The 16,986-nt window shown below is 35.7% G+C and overlaps 1 protein-coding gene across 21 annotated transcripts in view; it reads right to left on the minus strand.

Moving 5' to 3' along the window:
• SOX5 (SRY-box transcription factor 5) overlaps positions 1-16,986 on the minus strand; it is a 1,011,771-nt gene that overhangs the window by 123,712 nt on the left and 871,073 nt on the right. For 16 of the 21 annotated variants that reach the window (XM_060659511.3, XM_060659513.3, XM_060659529.3 and 13 more), the window contains one exon: positions 6,981-7,104. In XM_060659511.3, coding sequence (XP_060515494.1) covers positions 6,981-7,104 — 124 coding nt within the window. The remainder of the gene's footprint in view (positions 1-6,980; positions 7,105-16,986) is intronic. The other 5 variants (XM_081796129.1, XM_060659507.3, XM_060659509.3 and 2 more) reach the window with 1 other exon arrangement.

The raw sequence follows: 16,986 nt of genomic DNA on the forward strand, positions 1-16,986 counted from the left end.
ATTTTAAGCCACCAGTCTAACTTATTTCAGATGGCAATTTAAATGATTGGCTGTGTAGGTACCACAGCAATTCTTTAAATAAATATATCTAGATCTAGATCTAGATATATATTTACTAATATTACTAATTTTATATACTAATATAATATATATTACAAATATAATAAATACAATATAAATTTTATATATATATATATATATATATATATATATATATATACATATATAGACTAAATTCTACAATGAAGTTGTGTTCACCCAAAGTCATTGGTTTATAAGGTGTTTCGGGGGGGTGGGTAGAGAAGAGCTGGTCACAATAATTTTAAAACACACAAACACAGAAGCCTGAATATATGATTACATCCTCTTCTCTCTGCTAATGTACAAAGAACCTACAGTATGTGATCCTGACAACACATGTTTCCTATTTTGTCAATTTGATAAAAGCGTACCATGTCAATGGTTTTTAGCTTGTGATTCGGTGATTGTTTCAGCACTGATTGTCAACGACCTGTATGTCAGCTGACACAGTTAAATCAGAAATTAGCATGCAGTCTCCTAAAATGCCAGACACATGGACCCTTTACACGAGAGAGATATAATGGAACCCACATGATATCCCCATTAAACAATGAAACATGTGACATTAACCAAAAACAGGAACACATCAGCAAATATGCCTGAGGAAGTTTATGGTATTTAACTCCTAAACATTAATTTTATTGTGGTGTATGAGGAACTAATTAACTGAGAGTTTCCTTTTTTATTAGAAGCGGAAATACTGTTCAGAAAACTGATGAAGAATAAATACAGCATATTTTAAGTTTATTAAGCTTGGCTCATCGACTTCTATTTATTTAAGCTAATCTCATAAGGCAATTAAATATTTCAATCAGTAACGTTATATGGCTATTTTATTTAGCACATTTCTGAAAAATTAATCAATGTGGAAAGTATGTGAATATATTTCTAGTTTCATACAGCCAAAACAATGATTAAATACATTTTCAAAAAAAAAAAAAACCCAAAATCACCTGATCTTTTCCAACATGAGCTTTGATAAATATACAAGTGGAAAATGACAACAGAAAAAGTTAAAACTTGGTGATTATGATGTAAATAGTTAAGGCTGTATCTACATGAGACAAATGGTTTCCATCAGCACTGTAATACTTTTCTCTAAACAATTCAATTTTCCTAGTCAGAGGAAGCCCCATTCAGGTGTGGTTGAACAAATTTGATCCTGGATAGGATACAAAATGCAATTAATTGCCAGGTGTGGTTTTAGAATACATTCTTTTAAACCAGATCTTTGTTTTCCTGGCACAATGCTACCTAGGTACTAGTTCATATGCAATCCCATTTAATCTTTGAAACAATTAAGTAAAATGGGTGTTATCAGTCCATATATAGATGAGGAAAAGAAAGCTCAGTAACTTGCACAGGACAATCACGGTAGCAGAACAAGGCAAAACTTAATTCAAGCCCACGTTCTCTCATTCCAAGTACCTTTCAGCTTGTAGTTGTGTATTTCACACTGGGTTAATTAAATCAAAATGAAACAAAAACACAGTTAACTATTTGAAGTCACATAGACACAGGAATCAACTGGTATAGACAAATGAATCAACTGCTTTATGTATACAATATTGTCCATAACCCATAAGATAAATTTTGTTATAATATTCCATTCTATGATTGTAATATGATAAGTCGACACCAATAACTTTCTAGTAAGATAGGTCATACTAAGTTTTTAAATGTACATGTACTAGACTAGGCCAAAAGTTCCTATAATTTCTTGGATTCAGGCACCATCCACAGCTCAATAATTTTTTCATGGCACCTGCAGGACAAAAGAAATACCCGACTCTTCCATTTTGTTAAGTAGTAAAGGTCTAAACAGCTAAGGTAGTTTATGTAGTGTCTGACAGATGTCTCTGTATTTTCCTTGAAATTTTAAAATATGTTGTATGCCCCTGTGAATTAGTAAAGGCACCCTGGTACCTTAGCACACAGTTTGGGAACTTCAGCACTAGGCACATGCCCATCTATGGGGAAAGACTATCTGCAGCTATGTGACACATTCAGTTTGACACTTTGGGCTAAACTCTTGAGCCAACTCTTTTACCACTGTTTGTTTTATACTGTATATAGAAAATGGGTTATTTTATTGGATTGCCTTCCTGCAGATTTTTTTATTTCCGCATAAAATGTGTTCCTGTCACAAATTTCTAAGGCAGCTGTTAGAATTATATGACTAGAAATTTTACACCCAAACAAAAAGAAGAGGAGCAGAGCACTGTAGTTATTAGTGAAAAGAGAAACACCTATTCCTCTCATTCCTGCCTACAAACTATGTGTTCCGAGGGAACGCCATTTAACTTTGAGGGTGGGGTGTGAGGAAGCTGTGTGTCCTGGAAAGAGAACTGGAAGTTGGAATCAGTGAAATTGGTATTAGCCAAACTTAGGACTTTCAACCACCTTATGTCAAAAGTTTCTCTCAAGTTTAAAATGCTAAAACCAATATACACATTCAATATTATTGTGAAATTTGTTAGATTTTTTGCCATATGAGTGAACACAAAAGTGGGGTCTTCTTGCGACATGAAGTATTCTCTAGGTGTCAAATGTGTGTACATTGTATTTCACAAAAGTCTAGATGAAACAACTTTTGTGGTTCACAGGTTGAACCCTTTGGTTAAGAGGTTAGGATTTCATTTAGACTTTTCAGCAGAGGGAAGTGTACTGGGTCCTTGGACTCCTCAACCATCCAAAGTGTACTTGAACCAATTCATTTTTACACCATTTATTTTATTATTCAGTATTGGAAACTTAGTTAGTTTTAAAATTTATTCCAAGAACTTTAATGAGAGTTTACTGATTAAAATGAGCAGGTGCCCACAAACATAATTTAAAATTGGGATTTTTAATTATGCACTATAAAAATTGGGGTGTGTCTACATATAGCAACTTAGTTGACAGTTTTCATAGAACTGACAAGTTAAAAATACAGATTATTTCATTAATTTTTCCCCTGTGTGGAATGGTCTATGAATTGAGGTGATTGATCAAACCAGTGTTTTTATGTAATTATTTTCAAGTTATTATATGTATTAAAAATATTAAACTTAATAATACACCATTATCTCTACCACCTTAGAAGTTTGGAAGTATTTTTAGATATTAAGAAATAAGTAGGGGGCCGCCCGGGTGGCTCAGTCAGTTAAGCATTTGATTTTTGAGTTCAGCTCAGGCCATAATCTCACAGTTCGTGAGTTTGAGCCCCTCGTCAGGCTCTGTGCAGTGAAGAGCCTGCTTGTAATTCTCTTTCTCTCTCTCTCTGCTCCTCCCCCAGCCACTCATTTTTCTCTCTCAAAATAAATAAATAAACATTGAAAAAATAAGTAAGAAAAGTAATAACTAGATATGGATCCATGAAGAAGTGCAGTTTCATACTTGATTTCATTAATAGCAAATGCCAAAACAGAACCTGAGATTCTGATAATACATCAATATCTGTAAACTGATCTACATATTCACGGATATGAGTGGACTACAACATTCTTTAAAACTTCTTTACTATGTAGCCAGTTTGCTCTGAAGTCTTTGGTTGTACTGCTATTAAATTATCCTTCTATTATTTACTGACATTCATTTTAACAGTTAAGGGAGAATCCAGCAGTAGGTCTCCATTCTATGCCATACTTTCATTATTATATTTTTCAAAGAGAAAATATCTTTATGTCCAACAGAAAGCTTCTTTTTTTTTGAAAACAGCAGATGCCCACTCAATTGTGATGCTTAGGTTCCCCAACTTAATGTTCTTATCTTTTCCCTCCTGAGAACATTTGAACTTTCTCGTATAGTTCCAGAGATTTTTATTTTATTTATTTGATCAAGATACATAGTCTAAATGGAAAAATTTATCATCAATACTTTCTATGAATGGACTGATGAAAAGCATTTGAATTTCTGATACCACCAAATATGTCTTTGATATTCACTTGAAACACAAATCGAGATGAGTTGGTCAGTCTTCTTCATTGAGAATTAGGTAATCGTACTCAAATTAAAACAACTGACATATTGTTGACAATTCTGGGGAGAAAATAAGGAGACCCACTGAAGAGAGATGGCAAGATTTATGTCCTTTCCTATCTCTATTCTTTCCTGCAATGTGATTAGTGAGGAAATAGCCTGGACTACTTAGTGCTTCCACCCAAACTGAGTCAAAGTGCCAGAGTGTCAACAAGGGTGGTCCTTTCTTGTGCCACTGGCTTCTGAGTTTCAGGGTTTGGCATGATACTAGGTTCAGGCTTGCCAGCGGCTGTAAAGGCTATATTCTACTTAATTTCCAAGGTTACAAAAGAAATGGTATTATTTGTAATTTTAAGCACCAAAGGCATAAATATCAAATGGATAATACATGAACGATTTTAGAAAGGGAGAAGTTTCTCCACGCCACATCACATTAACACTGAACAAATTTAGCATGCCAATTCTGGCAAATGGGAGTGAGGCAGAGGTGTCCTTGACCTTTTCCAGGCCCAAAGTTACTCTATTGTTCATACCCAACATGGTTTTCTCTTCAGTACAATATTTGCTGATGGGACTTATTTCTACAGTTACTTAAAAAATGCCTTTCTGGAAAACAGAACTCGTCTATACATACATATTGCAGGTGCAATCTCAGGCAACTGATGATTTTCAAAAGTGTCTTTTGTTTTTTCTTTTTAATAACCAAGATTACCAAAAAACACATTGGCAATGTGCGTTTAAGGTGAATAGCAATTCCTTAGGAAAATGGAAACAAAACAAAACAAAATTTTATGATTAAAAACTCAGAATTTAGGGGCGCCTGGGTGGCTCAGTCGGTTGGGCATCCGACTTCAGCTCGGGTCACGATCTCGCAGTCTGTGAGTTCGAGCCCCGCGTCGGGCTCCAGCTGATGGCTCAGAGCCTGGAGCCTGTTTCAGATTCTGTGTCTCCCTCTCTCTCTGCCCCTCCCCTGTTCATGATCTGTCTCTCTCTGTCCCAAAAATAAAATAAACGTCAAAAAAAAAAAAAAACACCTCAGAATTTAGTGTAGCAACAGGGTTTAAAATCCTATATTTAGAATTTAAATTATTCTTACAACTTAAATATTTAGAATATAAATATAGTCCTTAATCATAAAAAAATGTTGGTGTTTCTGAATGAATCAATCTATGAAGATAGAATAATGTGGAAAATAATATTAAAGGAATAAACTCAGGACCCAGAGTGAGAACACCATCTTAAAACACATGAAACCAAAGTCAAGAGAAAGACGTGAAAGAGTAGTTTCAAAACTGCAAAGGGAAAAATATCATACAAGTGTGAATTTTTATAGTCCTGAGTTTAGTTCACTTTTACCTAGACTCTGTAGCTGCAATCTACTCTTCTCAAATGGCTTTGTATATTTAAAAAAAAATGCATCCCACTTCTTCAATATTATATAGAGAAATGTTTAAAGACTAAGAATAAATGTTAAAATGTGAAAATCCAAGACATCATTTTTACAGGAAGCTTAGATCTGATCTCTAGCAATGTTGGATAGAGTTTCTCAAATGCAATAAATACTGAAGCATAGCAAGATGTTAATGGGACAATTTATTAAAATATAAAAGAACCCACATATACTGGGCTTTACAATACAATATTCTACATGAATATCTAAAAGATGATCATATTTCATTAATTGTTTCCGATGATGTTTTACTTTTATCAATAAAAATATTTTAATGAGCTTGACTTCTCTATATTCTTTCTGGCCATGGTAATAATGTTCCAGGAGATATGTTGCTTAGTGGTCTATTCTCTCTTTGGAATTTGTTATGATTTTTATTTAACAGATTATAGTTGGCATTTTGGCTATTTAAATTCTGGAAAGTGAAATATTAGAGTGTTTACACAACTAACAATATACAATTTCAGTTTTGATAAAAAAAGAAAAAAGTCATAAAATCACCAGCATCTAAAATTAGTAAGCAATATAAACAATTATCTTGGAATAACTTCTCACTTAGTGCAAAAATGCCCTTGTAGTGTTTGTAACAAGTGGTGATTCATTCATTCATTCATAACAAGTAATTGAATGTTGTACTAAAAGTTTAGATATAACAATGAATAAGACAGAGCCAGCACTTGCTCTCATAGAACTTACATAAAATTAAAATAAAAGGGAAAATATACAGGATCCAAAGGAACTAAGAGAAAGGGATCTAACTAGGTTAGGCAAGTTCTCCCTGATCTGAGTTGAAAGATGTTCAGAATATTCTCAGAAACTTAACATAAGACCATGGGAGAGGGGAAGGGGGAAAAAAAAGGGAGGGAAGGGGAGGGGAAAGTGAGTGATGGGCATTGAGGAGAGCAGCTGTTGGGATGAGCACTGGGTGTTGTATGGAAACCAGTTTGACAATAAGTTTCATATTAAAAAAAAACAAAAGAAAAAGAAAGATGTCCAGAATACTAAAGAGAGTGAACACTCACAATTGTAAGTCCAGAGTCATGAAAGAGTATGGTTTGGTCTAAGAACTAAAAGAAGACTAGTGAGAAATTAGGCTGTAAACGTAGGCAGGAGACAGATAAGGAAAGGCCAACTAATTCACATTAGGAAATGAGTTTATCTTAAAAGGCAATGGAAAGCAATTGAAAAGCATCTTCCTATCTTATCTTTGCAAAAACAAATTGAACCTGAAAATTATATTCATATTATGAAAAATGAAAGTTATGAAACTGAATTATTAAGAGCAAATATTGGCTTCAGAAGCGTAGAAATAATCTACGTTCTTTTAAAAAACAATATAAATCCTTTTCTACACTTTTGGTGTGTTTCCTCTTTAAAATAAAAATGCTATATGAGTGATGTCATTTCTTGGTGTGGCAGGAACATTAAATTGCCTAATTTAAAGCCATGCCCTCCACCCACTCCCAAATGGAAAATCAATGGTACTTACTACATCCAGCCTTATAGCTGAAGCCTGGAGGAAGAAGGAATCCTTGCTGGGCAGCTGCAGCCAGTGTCCGTTGATCAGGAGGGAACACGGGAATCATTAATGGCGGCAGTTGACCTTGAACCTGCTGAACGTGATAGAGCGAATCAAAGAGACGAAGTTTTGGTGCTCCATGGTTCCCGCCCTCCTTACTTTATGACAAAAGAAAACGATTTATTCGATTCAATATACTGGCATACAAGCTTGCTCAAACACTGGTCCTGAGGTCAAGCCTTAGACAGCAAAATTAGAATACACTCTAGTTGGAAGGTGTTACCAAGTTCATTTTCTAACCTGATGAATAATTTCCCTACATGATCCCCACATGAAGCATCACTACTTCATACAATAAGGCTTTTTCTTATTGCATTAATGTAATGGTTAAAAAATTGCCCTGAGGTTGAACTAAAATCTCCTTCTATAAATCCTGTTTATGGCTAATTCTACCTTCTAAAATAAAACTAACTAAACTGGTATCATTTTACATATAAATAGCTTTTATTACTTGAATATAATTCCCATGTCCACATAAGATTGACATTTTTTGAACAAAAGAGCTGGGAAAGAAGGTTAGAGAGTTATGAAGACTTTCCCTTTTGTTTATAGAAAGGTAACTGGGGCCAAAAGAGAACCGACTTGTCCATGGCCGTGGAAGGGGAGAGTTAGACTAGGTCTAAAATCAGTCCCTTGAATCCTGCTCTGTGTTACATACACTCTTTTGTCTTCATCTATCCTTTGACAAGCAATTGAACCACTCTTCAAACCACATGGTCTGTGTTTTGGTTGCCATCTATGGAATACACTTTAATTTGCAGATGTCATTCTCAGGATATGGGGTTCACATCAGTAAATAAATAACCCAGCATAACAGAATAACTATCTTCTTGGAATGGAGCAGAGATTTCTAGGAATACAACCTAATGTAGTCATTTATGCAGCAATATCACATTACTGATTAATACAGTGGTTATCATAACTAAAATATTTCCCCAAAATAATTATTAAGCAAAATCTCCTTGATGAACATTATTATTAGATGGTGTTTTTATTAAATATATGACCAAGAATTTAGGATCATGCTAAAAATCAAGTATCTGATGCTTTATTCTCTCTTACTACTCCTTCCACACATTAATTCAATTATTTGGAAAATATTTAAAAATTTTTGATGTTTATTTATATTTTGGGAAATGAGAGAGAGAGAGAGATAGACAGAGAGAGAGAGAGAGAGAGAGAGGCAGAGCATGAGCAGGGAATGCGTCTGAATGAGAGAGAGAGACACAGAATCTGAAGCAGGCTCCAGGCTCTGAACTGTCAGCACAGAGCCCAACGCAGGGCTCGAACTCAGGAGCCAGCCATGAGATCATGACCTGAGCCGAAGTTGGATGCTTAAGTGACTGAGCCACTCAGGCACCCCTGGAAAATATTTAATTGACATTTACCATGTACAAGAAAATGAGCTTGGCAGTAGAAAAACAAGAGTAAACAAGAAAAGCAAGAGCCTATGCCCATTACATTACAGTGGAGATAATGATAGAAGACTAAGAAAACAAATATCCAAAAAAGACTGCAAATTCATTCAGTTGCGAATCCTAACAGCAACCCTGAACACTCCCTCAGATTTGTTTTCTCTTTCTCCCATTGGCACTGAACATTCCTGGGGCACTTATGATTCCCATAGTGCTCATCATTTCTCACTTTAAAAGTCCACCTACAGTTTGTCCATTATTTCATCTTTTACGGTAAACTTCTGAGCTATTCCTGAGATTTTGGCTGGTGAGTGTATGCACTGTGGGGTGGGGTTGGGGGATGTTTGAGAAAAGGGTGGGAGGGAGGGGGAAAGAGAGACAGAGACGGAGAGAAAAATAAGCACTATAAGAATGAGAGATCTGTTTTCAGCAATGACTCTAAATTGGAAGGCATTTCTTTTAGCCAAAAAGATTTTAAACCTATCACTGCCACTAGAGTGAAACTAAAAGGGAATGACAACAAACAGGAATACAAAAAGACAGTGTCTTAAGGTTAGAGCGAAAGGTTTATATCACTACAGCCAGGCTCTTTTGAGCATACTGGAGGAAAGATATACCTGATGTAAAAACCAATGGAAAACAATTGACTAAAGACTCAAAATTAAGAGACTGCATAAGTGGGCAAAATAAGAGGTAGAAATCAGAAGACAAAGGAGCATGGGGGCTAGTTCAGTGCAAGAAGAGGGCACTGACCAGAATACCAAGCAAGGAAACGAACAGACCCAGCTGCTGTATATATTTTATATTTCATTGTTTGTAAGTTATTATATTTTACACAGTACATCTGCTCCTTTCGAGGACACCACTGGTTATACGATGTACACATAAATTTAACAAGAACATTTTAGAGGGAAGAAGAAAGGAACTCCAAATGAAACACACAGAAGGGTTATAGGAAGTATCCAAATTTCAGATAGCTTAAAATTGGGGAAACATAACTTCTAGAATTGCAGGAACAATAGATTCTTGTTTTAGTGCAGTTTTCAAACTTGAATGTATATTAGAATCACCTGGCAAGCTTTGAAAAATTCTCAATGCCTAGACTTCTTCCCACGCCAATTGAATTTGAATCAATAGGGGTGAGACCCAGCCAGCAGCATTTTTAAAGTTCCCCTGATGTTTCCAACATGCATCCACATTGGAGAAGTACAGTTGTATAGAATGCTTTCAGTCACTGTCAACTAATCTTTTTGTCTTCATGTTTCGCCTTGAGTCACAAAGCACCCTCAGGTATGTAAGTAGTTGAAAGGCACACTGCCTGACTTTTACAGGTTTTGGTGCCCACAGGATAGAACCAGACATTAAGTCAGATTGCTCATAGAATTCCTTCTAATTGAGTCTTTTATCTGTTTTTATATGTCCCTTTTGTGAGAAACTTTTAATGATTTGCTTTTTCCTAGAGAGTCACAACCAAACCCTTCAGCATGGTATTCAAGATTCTTCACAAGTTGTCCTCGGTCTATCTTTCCAGAGATGTTGCCCTGCTTCAGATCCTGTACTTTTGCCTCAAAGGACCACGAAGAGTTCCTTGCATACTCGGTGTTTTTCCATGCCTGAGTGTGCTCTAAAGTATTTTCTCCTCTGTTTTGAGTGATTTCTCTTTTCCTTTTTTTCTTGGCAAAATTCTACTTATTTTTCAAAAGCTTTTTAGACCCACATAACGTGTCTGCCTGTGAAACACTTCTTTCTTGTGGTGCCAATTTTCAGGGAGAAAGAACTGTTACTTCTTTTAACCTCATAAAGCTAATACAATACTTACTGTATTGAATAATAGTTACTTGTATAACTTGAGCCTCCCTTTTGACCTATGAGCTTATTTAGGAAAGAAGTTGTAACTTACTTATTATTGTACCTCTAGAGAGCTTAGCACAGCAGCTGAAACTACTACATTTGATAATTCATGAATAAAAAAACAAGAACAAATTATATAGTCCCATCTTTTTAAAAGAAATTGTATCAGGTATTTGTTTATTTTTTGAGAGAGAAAGAAAGAGAGAGAGACGAAAGAGAGAGAGAGAGAGAGAGAGAGCTGGGGAGGGACAGAGAAAGAGGGAGAGAGAGATCCCAAGCAGGCTCTGTGCTATCAGAGCAGAGCCCAATGCAGGGCTTGAACTCACAAACCAGGAGATCATGACCTGAGCCGAAACCAAGAGTCAGATGCTTAACCAATTGAGCCACCCAGGTACCCCTATATTCCCATCTTTTAAACTACATCTATTTAAAAATATTTTTTAAGAAATTATTTATTTTGAGATAGCATGAACTGGGGAGTAGGGAGCAGAGAGAGACGGAGAGAGAAAGTCTGAAGCAGCATCTGCACTGTCAACACAGAGCCCCATGCGGCTTGAACTCGTGAACCATGAGATCATGACCCGAGAGGAGATCAAGAGTCAGACACTTAACTGACTGCACCAGGCACCCTAAAATTTGAGTATTTGAAAGAATACATTGTAACATATTCCTGTGCTTTTAAATACCTATGTAGTCTAAGCCTTTTATCTTAGTATAATTATGGAAATGCATTTTTATTTAGTGTTATGATTTGTTTTAGAACCTAAATTTTCCAAGATCTGCATATATAGAATAACAGAGTTTTAGGGTTGACAAAGATCCTAGAGATTGGCACAACACAATCATTCTGCTGAATGGGAAGAAAATACTGCCTTGGCCATATAAATTGTCCAAGTTCCCACCTCAAAGTAAGAGCAAAGTTAATACTGGAACTATATGTCTTAACTCTTAATCTAGTACTCGTTTCCTGCACAATAAGAGAAGTTGGAGGGGAAGTTGAAACTACAAGGGAAAGAAAGGAACAATAGTGGTGAATAAGACGAAGTTCATTGTCCCAATGATGGGTTTTCTTTAGATTATCATACAACAGATTATAGAGCATTGTACTAAAACTCAGAATAAACACAAAATAAATATCAAAATGTGTGGCTAAAAACATAAGAGACTGTTAAAAACTGAGAACAAACTGAGGGTTGATGGGGGGTGGGAGGGAGGGGAGGGTGGGCGATGGGTATTGAGGAGGGCACCTTTTGGGATGAGCACTGGGTGTTGTATGGAAACCAATTTGACAATAAATTTCATATATTAAAAAAAAAAGTGTGGCTAATCCACATATGCAACTACAAAGGCATCTCAAAATACAGTTGATCACTATTTGTAGAATCTGTATGTGCAAATCTGCCAGTCGGAAATTTACTCCTTACCCCCTCCCCAAATTTACTGGTACCAGTGCTTTTGCAGTCACTCACAGACATGCGCATACTAGTAAGACATTTTGTTGGTGATTTCACCATTTCAAATGCACATAAAATCAATAATAAATATTAATAAGGTGTCTTTAAAATGAAACACACATAAAACAAAGTTATAAGTTGATCAGGTGATAAAAACGGTGTGACAAAAGGCATTTAGGAACCTACATCTGTATTTTTCCCAGGAGCAACTGTTTGGTACTTGCTAATTCAGTGTTCATGGCAACTTTATAAAACTCAACTAGTGAAAATAATGAGCATCAATTGTAGTACTGCTGTATCTTAACTAATTTTCAGTTCACTTCTGCTGAAATTTAGTCACCCTTTGGGAGTAACAGACAGATCACACCAAAATAGCATAATGATGTCTGGATAAATTCTAAAACTAGTTTCTTATATGGTTAGTAATTCACACTTACATACTTGAAGTTTTGAGTACTTCCAAATCCTATTCACTATTAACTTCATTTATTTTCTTTCAATTAATGCGTGAAATTCCTTTTAAGCTTCTAATTAAGGTTTAAAATGTGTGACATTAATAATTAAGTTTCAATAAAATTCTTTTGTCACAAAATTTTAGTCCTTTTAATAGGTGGCATGTTACTCCTTAGTTAGAATAACCCACAATAAATTTAAGAGGCTACATCCTTTAAGATGGTGTATTATGTTTCAACATCATTTATCACTCTACCACATAGTGTAAACTTGCCCTCTAAAATCTTAAGAATCCAACACAAGCCAGGCACATTAGGATACTTGTAAAAAAAACAAGTTAGTACATATCAATTATCCATAGTTAAATATTTTATATTTTATGTAAATGTTCTATTGCAAAACCCTTTAGTGACTCCCTGAAACTAATACATCAAGTAGGTACTTAAGATTATTCCTTTAGCTTTCAGTCACATGCCTCTGTTTATTAGTTTATTCACTCAATCAATAATTTCACTAAGCAGAACGTGCACTTTTTTGTAACGAGGGATACAAAGATGAGTTCACACATAACACCTACCTTCTAGGAGCTCTGAGTCTGGTCAGGCAAATAGGTATATAGGTAACTATAATCCACTGCCATTAATTCAGTAACAGAAACCTGTGTAGGAGACTATGGAAGCAGATGAGAGACTCCTAATGTAGCCAGGAGAAAACAAGGCAAGCCTCATGGGGATAGGTATACCAGGTACAGGGGCTGAACAGGCAGGTAGGAATCAGCTAGGCAAAAAGACGGGAGGGTGGGAAAAGAATTCTAAGCAAAGGAGCAGACATGAGGAAAGAAACAGGGATAAGGAAAAGCATCATGTGAAGGGGACACCATCTGGGCAGTCTGGGATAACGAAAAAGTAAGAGGAAACCAGTGGTGAGAAGGTCTGTCTAAATGAGTCTGTGTGTCAGGGTAAGAAGCATGAAATTCCCCATGAGGCTGTGGGGAACAACCAAGGGATTTTGAGTAGGCTAGGTAGAATACTCTGATGGGCATATGGAGAAGAGATTTAAAAGACCAAGCATAGAGACCAGACAGGAAGCTAATTGAGTCAACCTGGCAATAGATTATGAGGGCTTGATTAGTTATAGGAGGGTTAGAAATGAGGAGAAAAAGCCAAGAAATATTCAGAAAAAAGGGGGGTATTAATGATGGGGGGGATGCTATATACATGTGGGTATATGAGAATATATATACATTCTGTGAGTCTTCCCTTTCCTGTGATTTTTCTCAGAGTTCCTGTCACAGTGGTTGAGGAGCAGAGAAGGTGAATTCCAGCATTCAGGTTGGGGAAGAGAAGGAGATTGTGGGAAATTCAGCAAGGACATTAAGAGGAAACCAAAGTTGCTTTTGAATGACAATGGGCCCTGGGCTCTACCCCAGGAAGAGAGGCCTGGAAGGGCTTACTAGACTGGAAAAATACAGAAATCAAATAACTAGAGGGACTCCACATCAGTATCAAGGAGCAATTTGTGTGAGAGCTCAAACAAGAGGAAGTTAGGTTACGATGGTACATTTGCTTAAACTACATACACAGATGTTATAATGAAAGGCAGCTGTATGATTTAAGTTATCACAAGTACAAATAAAATGTAAAATCTAAAACTTTCAAATGTTCCTCAGGAGTTCAGTCAGATGAGTACTGTTGTGTTCAAGCACACATCATCTTTAGGGATCAGTTCACCTACAGATGAAATTCAGCCATCTTCAGGGGAGAACACAGCAGCTGTTTAGAAGCACACAGTGATAGTACACAGTAGTTCTTGAGAAAATGAAGAATATAATATCCAAATGAGATTACAAGAGGGGTTTAGGTAGGCAGGATATAATTACCCAAACTGGAGTAACCAGGATCACAAAGCTGACTTTCTACCATTAGCAAGAAGAGGCATGGGATCTTCAATGACCACTAACAGTTTGTGATTTTTCTTTTCATATAAGAGAAAGTAGATTTGTCAGTTTATCCTATCCAATGCAATGGTTTTTAGGAAAAAAAAAACTACACTAAAATTAAGAGTAAAGGAGTCAATTTTATCTTCCAATTAATCTACTAGGAAAACTAAAGAAAATCTCACTGAGAGCTACAGAGACATAAAAACACTGCTAAAATTGCTACGCCTGCCTCTCACTTCCCAATAGCCACACTGGAGTTGTATCACCTCTAATTTCATGTGATTTAAGACAAAGACAAAGTAGCCATATTCTTTTAGAACAAAAATGAACAGCCATGTGGATTTTTTTACATAGTACTCTTCTTCGGCAAAAAGCCACAGAACTTTTTTTAAAAATCGTTTCCAAGGATGAAAGTGACTTTGCCAAGCAAAGTGGCTTCAAAACAGGCCTCAAAAATACTAATAGAAAGACAGATGGTTCTACTAAGAGCTTGGCTGCCAAAATTAAAAAAAAAAAAGTAGGAAAAAAACCCAGAGTGATGCTATTGAAGCTGACTGCAAAGTTATCTGATGACTACAAATACTTTTGTCCCATCGCAAGTGCTAACTCTGCCTCCAGGGCTGATATAGCCAAACTACTAACTTCCCCACATCCAGTCCCCCTGGATTCCCACCCCTCCTAAATAAAACCTGTCAGTGCCAAGCCCCACAAAACAGCACAAGCATGCACTTGATTCTGACTGACTGCTCTGCAGAAGCAAAATATTGCATTGAAGAACTCCTATTTAGGAACAGACCCACAAGGAAAATTGCTTTTCTTTTCAAAACTGCCTGTCACATTTTCTTTTTCTAATTCCCCCTTTCCTCCTCCTCTCTGTCACCAAAGGGCCCCTGGGCCCTATGAGTTTAGATGATACAAACTCAATTTGTATAAAGAAGGCAAGAGGCAGCACCACAGAGAGGTAGAGATAGTTTACAAGGATAGAGAAATAATCCAGTCAAGACACAGTGCAATTTTCTTTCCAAACTACTACTACAATAATACCTCCACTTTATTTCCTTCAGGGCAACTGTCATTTCTTTTTAACCAGATTGCTACTAGATATAATAGAAACTGAAATATTATATGGTCACTGACTCTTCCTTTCAATGGCTCATTTCACTATTGCATTTTTACTTTTGCATGATGTTCTCATTGTTGGCATTGTTACTAGCATACAACCACTTTCAAATGATGTAGAATTAAGACCTCTGTCACTTTAAAGCAATAAAATTTCATTCTTACTACTGCGCAGGTTTCAACTAAGTAGTTTTCTTGTCTAATAGCACCTTTTATTTATTTTCAACACTTAGGCATTACATTCTTATAAAGCACCATTTTAATATACATTAAACTCATATCAACCAAAATGATGGCATTTCTTATAAATATGAAACATGCTTAAACAAAGTATCTTTGCTGACTTAAGGAAAAATCTCTATTTTAAAGGTTGATAATCATAGAAACTTGAGGGTGGCAAAAATATGGTGTTAAATAAGAAAGCAATTGTGAAGGAGTATGGGAAAAACAGCCATTCAATTTGCCAAGGACAATTTTGCACTGAATGAAAGAATTAAAAAGGCAATGATTAAAATATCTCAAATGATGCATTACTCAGGATTAGGTTATCACCTATTTCTTAAAGGCAATATTTTATGTAGCTCGATAGCTGTTACTTGATAAAAGCAAAGTCTTTCTTTATAATGCAATGCTATTTGTTCCCTCCAATGCGTGTGACTATTTATATTACTTATCATGGTTCCTGACAACAAAACAGCCTAGTTCATATGAGTATGTATGTTCTCTGTTAGCATGAACAGAATCAGGCTTTGCCAATACTAATACAATCTTATTTTATATCATGCATTACTCTGTCAATTGTCATTTACATGCAAATGAAAGACAACATAAAATATAATGGCCAACATGAAATATAATATATTTTTCAATTATATTTCTCAGGACACCATCATTAGAAAATTTAATAAAATTCACTATTTATTGATTTCTGATTTATGATGTTTTGCTCAATGGCCTACAATAGATTATTAGTGATTTTTTTTCTCATGCAACATAAATCTTAGTTCAACATAAGTTGTTTAAAATATTATCTCAAAATATTATCACTCAAAATATTATCACTTTGTGGGGAGGGTTAAATTGGAAATGACTGCTAACGCATACAGGGTTTCTTTTTGGAGTCATGATAATGTTCCGGAATTAGACAGTGAGGACGGTTACAAAACACCATGACTATACTAAAACAACTGAATTGTATGCTTTAAAAAAAGGGTCCATTCCATTCCATTTCACTATTGCATGTGAACTGTACCTCAGTTAAAAAAATAAATAAATAAACAAATTTAAAAGACCACATCAAAAAATATACAATGTCACTACTATCTGAAGCAGGATTAAATGTGCTTTGAAATAATCATATCTTGTGTTGGAATCACGTATGATTATTTTTTATTTTTATATTATTATTTTGTATTTTTATAAAGTCCTTTGAAATAAATTAGTCCAATTATACTTTATCCTGCCTCTTGGAGATCAGCAGGTCAGGTGTTGTTATTTCAATTTTATTAATAAGGAAATTGGAAATAGGGCACCTGGGTGGCTTAGTCGGTTAAGCAGCCGACTTCAGCTAAGGTCATGATCTCATAGTTCATGAGTTCAAGTCCGGCATGGGGCTCTGGGCTGACAGCTCAGAACCTGTAGGTGTCTCCCTCTCCCTCTGCCCCTCCCCTGCTTGCATTCTGTCT

Source organism: Panthera onca, chromosome B4 (genome assembly GCF_046562875.1).
Source record: "Panthera onca isolate mPanOnc1 chromosome B4, mPanOnc1 haplotype 2, whole genome shotgun sequence".
Classification (NCBI taxonomy): Eukaryota; Metazoa; Chordata; class Mammalia; order Carnivora; family Felidae; genus Panthera; species Panthera onca.